The sequence below is a fragment of the Ceratotherium simum genome, chromosome 2 (assembly GCF_057802395.1).
Source record: "Ceratotherium simum simum isolate JZ-2026a chromosome 2, ASM5780239v1, whole genome shotgun sequence".
NCBI classification, from domain to species: Eukaryota; Metazoa; Chordata; class Mammalia; order Perissodactyla; family Rhinocerotidae; genus Ceratotherium; species Ceratotherium simum.
The window spans coordinates 47,249,149-47,253,260 of record NC_141901.1 but is presented as its reverse complement, the minus strand read 5'-3'; the positions used below and the strand labels follow the sequence as shown (position 1 = coordinate 47,253,260).

Sequence of the window (4,112 nt, the reverse complement as noted above, 5' to 3'; positions counted from 1 at the left end):
TTTCCCACCTTATTCCAGAAGGCAATGGGAATGGCTGCCACTCTACAGGGCAAGCACCAGATTTAACTGTACTTCGAGGAGTGTTAGCAGAAGTTTAACTAGATACATACAACCGGGATTCTGAACTGCTGGTTCTGAGTACAGCACCCTTCATTCTCAATTCCCCATTCCTACACAGAACTCTTCTCAATGCCAGAGTCATAACTTAACATGCCACAGTTGCTCCCACCTTCCCAGGAGGAGAAAAGCTGCTGTTGGATGCCCTACCTCATTGGGAGTTTCTGGGGCTCCAAGAGGAGCAACGCCCTCTGCTCTCCAACAAGAAGCAGATAGTTGTTGTGCATACCCTGAGAGCATAAATTGGGCATTGCTCATGCCTGCAATCAGTGTACATCACCAAGTACTGTCTAGCCAGGCTCCAAACCACAGGTTGGAAGGAGCCTTTAAGATGACATTTTGTTTATCCTCTCCTAGGGGTGAAAATCACACCCAATTTAAGATACCAATTTTCATCACTCATTCAAATGTTCAACAAATATCACTGTCATTAAAAGCAATGAGCATATTCCTTTGGCCCCATGAGCTTCTGATCCTGTAGGATGGAGCATGGCTGAAAGAAGACCAGAGCAGCATCTCTAGGTCTAAGGGCAGTTCAAGCTGGAGCAATATCTGCCCTAGGTTGAGGGGGAAGTTTTGATCATAATCCTTCACAGGTTACCAGCTTGCACCACAGGTTTGCACTGGATGAAAGTCCCAATTTGCACACATCACCCCTGTCAGTTCAATCCCATGTCCATTAGTCACTGGTGTTGCTAGGGGCATTACATACTATCATGTTTAATGGCATTTTTTTCCTACAGACCAATTTTTAGCTCTATTAAAATAGCCACATGTTACAGACCCTAAAACCTTTTCACTCTGTGGAACACTAAAAGTGTCTCAGTGGACCTTCCTCACTCTGTAATATGACTCCTTCCCAATTCTCTCCATTCTTTGGGTTTAAAAGAGTAATAATGTTTTAAAAATACTGCTCTCAATTTGTAAAAGTATTAAGAATAGTTTCCAGATTTCAACCTGGGGAAGAGAAAACATAAATTAAAGTACAGGAGTTGTAGAAATGTGTAGCTCTGATCACAGGCAATGTGTCTCAATGGTGTACTGGAAAGAACCCAGCCTTCGGGATCAGGAGGACAGAACTGCCTGCTTTTAAGCTATCTGATCTTAAACAATTTATTTAACCTCTCTGAGCCTCAGTTTTCCCATGTATTGGAATCAAATTACTTAAATGCTTCGAGCTCTCACTGTGGGCTGGGCTCTGTGATAGGCATTGAGTATACAGCAGTAAATAAAACAGACATGGTCCATATCCTCATGAAGATTACAGTTTAGCAGGATCAAATTAAATGAAAGAATATAATGTCAAAGGTCTGCCACAAAGTAGATATTCAAAACATGTTACTTTCCTTCCACTTCCCTTCAAATATACAACCATTATATATCCCGACACAGTCAAAAGTAAGATGGCTATGGACAATTTCCTATGTACAAGCATTTTGTTGGGGCCCAGCCCCCATGGAATAGGGTGTTCTGGGCCCCCATGGAGTAGGGTGTTCTTTCAGCATTATGCTTCATGAACCTTGGTTCAGCTTGTGGTCTTGATTCAAGTCCATGTAACCATGGTTTCTATTTATGGTCAACAATGAATCCTTATTCTGAGTGGAGTTCAAGAAATTATATACACATATTGCCTTATTTATTCTTTTAGACCACTTGTGAAGTGAATGAGAACAGGTATTATCATTAAATTCATTTTACAAATGAGGAAGCCAATAGAAGCAGATTCTTTTATGCCTCTTTTGTCCCCTCGTCCTAGTCTACACAGAGGAAGCACTCAATAGATGCTGTTTACGCTGACTGTTCCAGCAACTCAGAAAGGAGAGGTACCCCAAGAGTTAGCAAAGAGAGACTGACTCAGGGTTGCACTGCGGCTGCTCAGCTTTTACCTTCTCCCTCCTTCAGGTGAGTGAGAAATGGGTGACTGGAGTTTCCTGGGGAAAATCTTGGAGGAGGTGAATGAGCACTCTACAGTCATCGGCAGAGTCTGGCTCACCGTGCTTTTCATCTTCCGGATCCTTATCCTTGGCACTGCCGCAGAGTTCGTGTGGGGGGATGAGCAGTCCGACTTCGTGTGCAACACCCAGCAGCCGGGCTGCGAGAACGTCTGCTACGATGAGGCCTTCCCCATCTCGCACATCCGCCTGTGGGTGCTGCAGATCATCTTCGTCTCCACGCCGTCCCTGGTGTACGTGGGTCACGCGGTGCACTACGTCCGCATGGAGGAGAAGCGGAAGGAGCGCGAAGCAGAGGAGCTGGGCCAGCAGCTCCCCGATAACGGCGAGATGGCGCCGCCCCCCGCAGACCAGGGCAGCATCAAGAAGAGCGGCAACAGCAGCAAAGGCACCAAGAAGTTCCGGCTGGAGGGGACCCTGCTGGGGACCTACATCTGCCACATCATCTTCAAGACCCTCTTTGAGGTGGGCTTCGTAGTGGGCCACTACTTCCTGTACGGTTTCCGGATCCTGCCCCTCTATCGCTGCAGCCGGTGGCCGTGCCCCAACGTGGTGGACTGCTTCGTGTCACGGCCCACGGAGAAAACCATCTTCATTCTGTTTATGTTGTGTGTGGCCTCTGTGTCCCTCTTCCTCAATATTCTGGAGATAAGTCACCTGGCCTTGAAGAAAATCCGATCTGCTTTCAAGAGTCCTGCAGAGGAGCCACTGGGGGAGGTTCCTGAGAAATCCCTCCACTCCATTGGTGTCTCCTCCATCCAGAAAGCCAAGGGCTACCAGCTCCTCGAAGAAGAGAAAATCGTGTCCCACTATTTCCCTTTGGCTGAGGTTGGGATGGTGGAGACCAGCCCACTTTCTGCCACGCCTTTCAGTCAGTTTGAGGAGAAGATGGGCACAGGGCCCCTAGGGGACCTGTCCCGGGCTTACCAAGAGACACTGCCTTCCTATGCTCAGGTGGGAGCACATGAGGGAGAGGGGGAGGAGCAGCCTGTGGAGGAGGGAGCAGAACCAGAGGTGGGAGAGAAGAGGCAGGAAGCAGAGAGAGTGAGCACAGAGGGGCAGGAGACCGAAGCAGTGCTGGAGGGGGAGAAAGTGAAGCCCCCTGAAGTGGGGAAGGAGGCTGAGAAAGAAGAGCTGCAGGCTGAGAAAGTATCAGAGCAGGGGCTGCCGGCTGAGAAGCTGCCTTCACTGTGTCCAGAGCTGAGCGGGGATGACAGCAGACCCCTGAGCAGGCTGAGCAAAGCCAGCAGCCGGGCCAGGTCAGATGATCTAACCGTATGAAGTGGTGCCAAAGAAAGAAAGAAAACACCCGCGCTAACATAGCGCAAGATGAAACATAAAGATGCCAACATGATTTGAGTCTTCTGTCCCTCCCTCCCCCCTGCCGACACCCACCCCTGGTTGGACAGGCTCTGCAGTGGAACAGTGCATGCTGGACAACTAGGAAACTGCCTTTCCCATATATAAGGGCTACCAAGATAAACCCATTGTCTCATCAAAGTTCCCAGTCTCATATGACTGACTGCCCTGCCTCTCTACCCCAACGGCTACGAGGAACTGCTTTCATCCCCATTTCTCCACAGAAATCCTTCCAGTCAGAATTGTGGCTGCCTCATGGCTTTTTACCAGTCTTGTCTCAAGCTCACTAACTCAGCCAGACTTTATCACACAGCACTTGTCTAGCAGACACCATGTGACCCTATATCAGGGGTCCCAAACTCAGATGGCTACAGGATGTAGGCAGGTGATTTAAATTGGTCAAGTGGGCTCTTCTATCACCATGGGAGAGCTAGTACTGAAAATTGGTGAGCAGAGGGCCGATGCTGCTCAGTTCCAGGCAATGATTACCAGCCAGTGTTACTGGCCATCTGGTTTTTGAGGAGAAGCCAGAAATCCAAACTTTTAAGTGAAATTTCCAGCATTTTAAATGTTGCCAACTAAATTTTAAATATACCATGTGGGCCAAACAAAATGTGTGCAAGCCAAATTTAACCTGTGGGGCACCAATTTGCAAGGTCAGCTTACACTAATAAGCCCAGCTTT

At 48.2% G+C, this 4,112-nt stretch overlaps 1 protein-coding gene across 1 annotated transcript; it reads left to right on the top strand.

The window, feature by feature from the left end:
* The first annotated feature begins 2,030 nt into the window (after positions 1–2,030).
* On the top strand, positions 2,031–3,823 carry GJA8 (gap junction protein alpha 8). Its single transcript, XM_014780100.2, has one exon. The coding sequence runs from the start codon at positions 2,031–2,033 to the stop codon at positions 3,348–3,350; it is 1,320 nt and encodes a 439-aa protein (XP_014635586.1). The 3' UTR covers positions 3,351–3,823.
* Positions 3,824–4,112: the final 289 nt, after the last annotated feature.

Excerpts from the sequence above, each read along its gene's own strand:
- GJA8 (XM_014780100.2), top strand. The coding sequence starts at position 2,031 with ATGGGTGACTGGAGTTTCCTGGGGAAAATCTTGGAGGAGGTGAATGAG.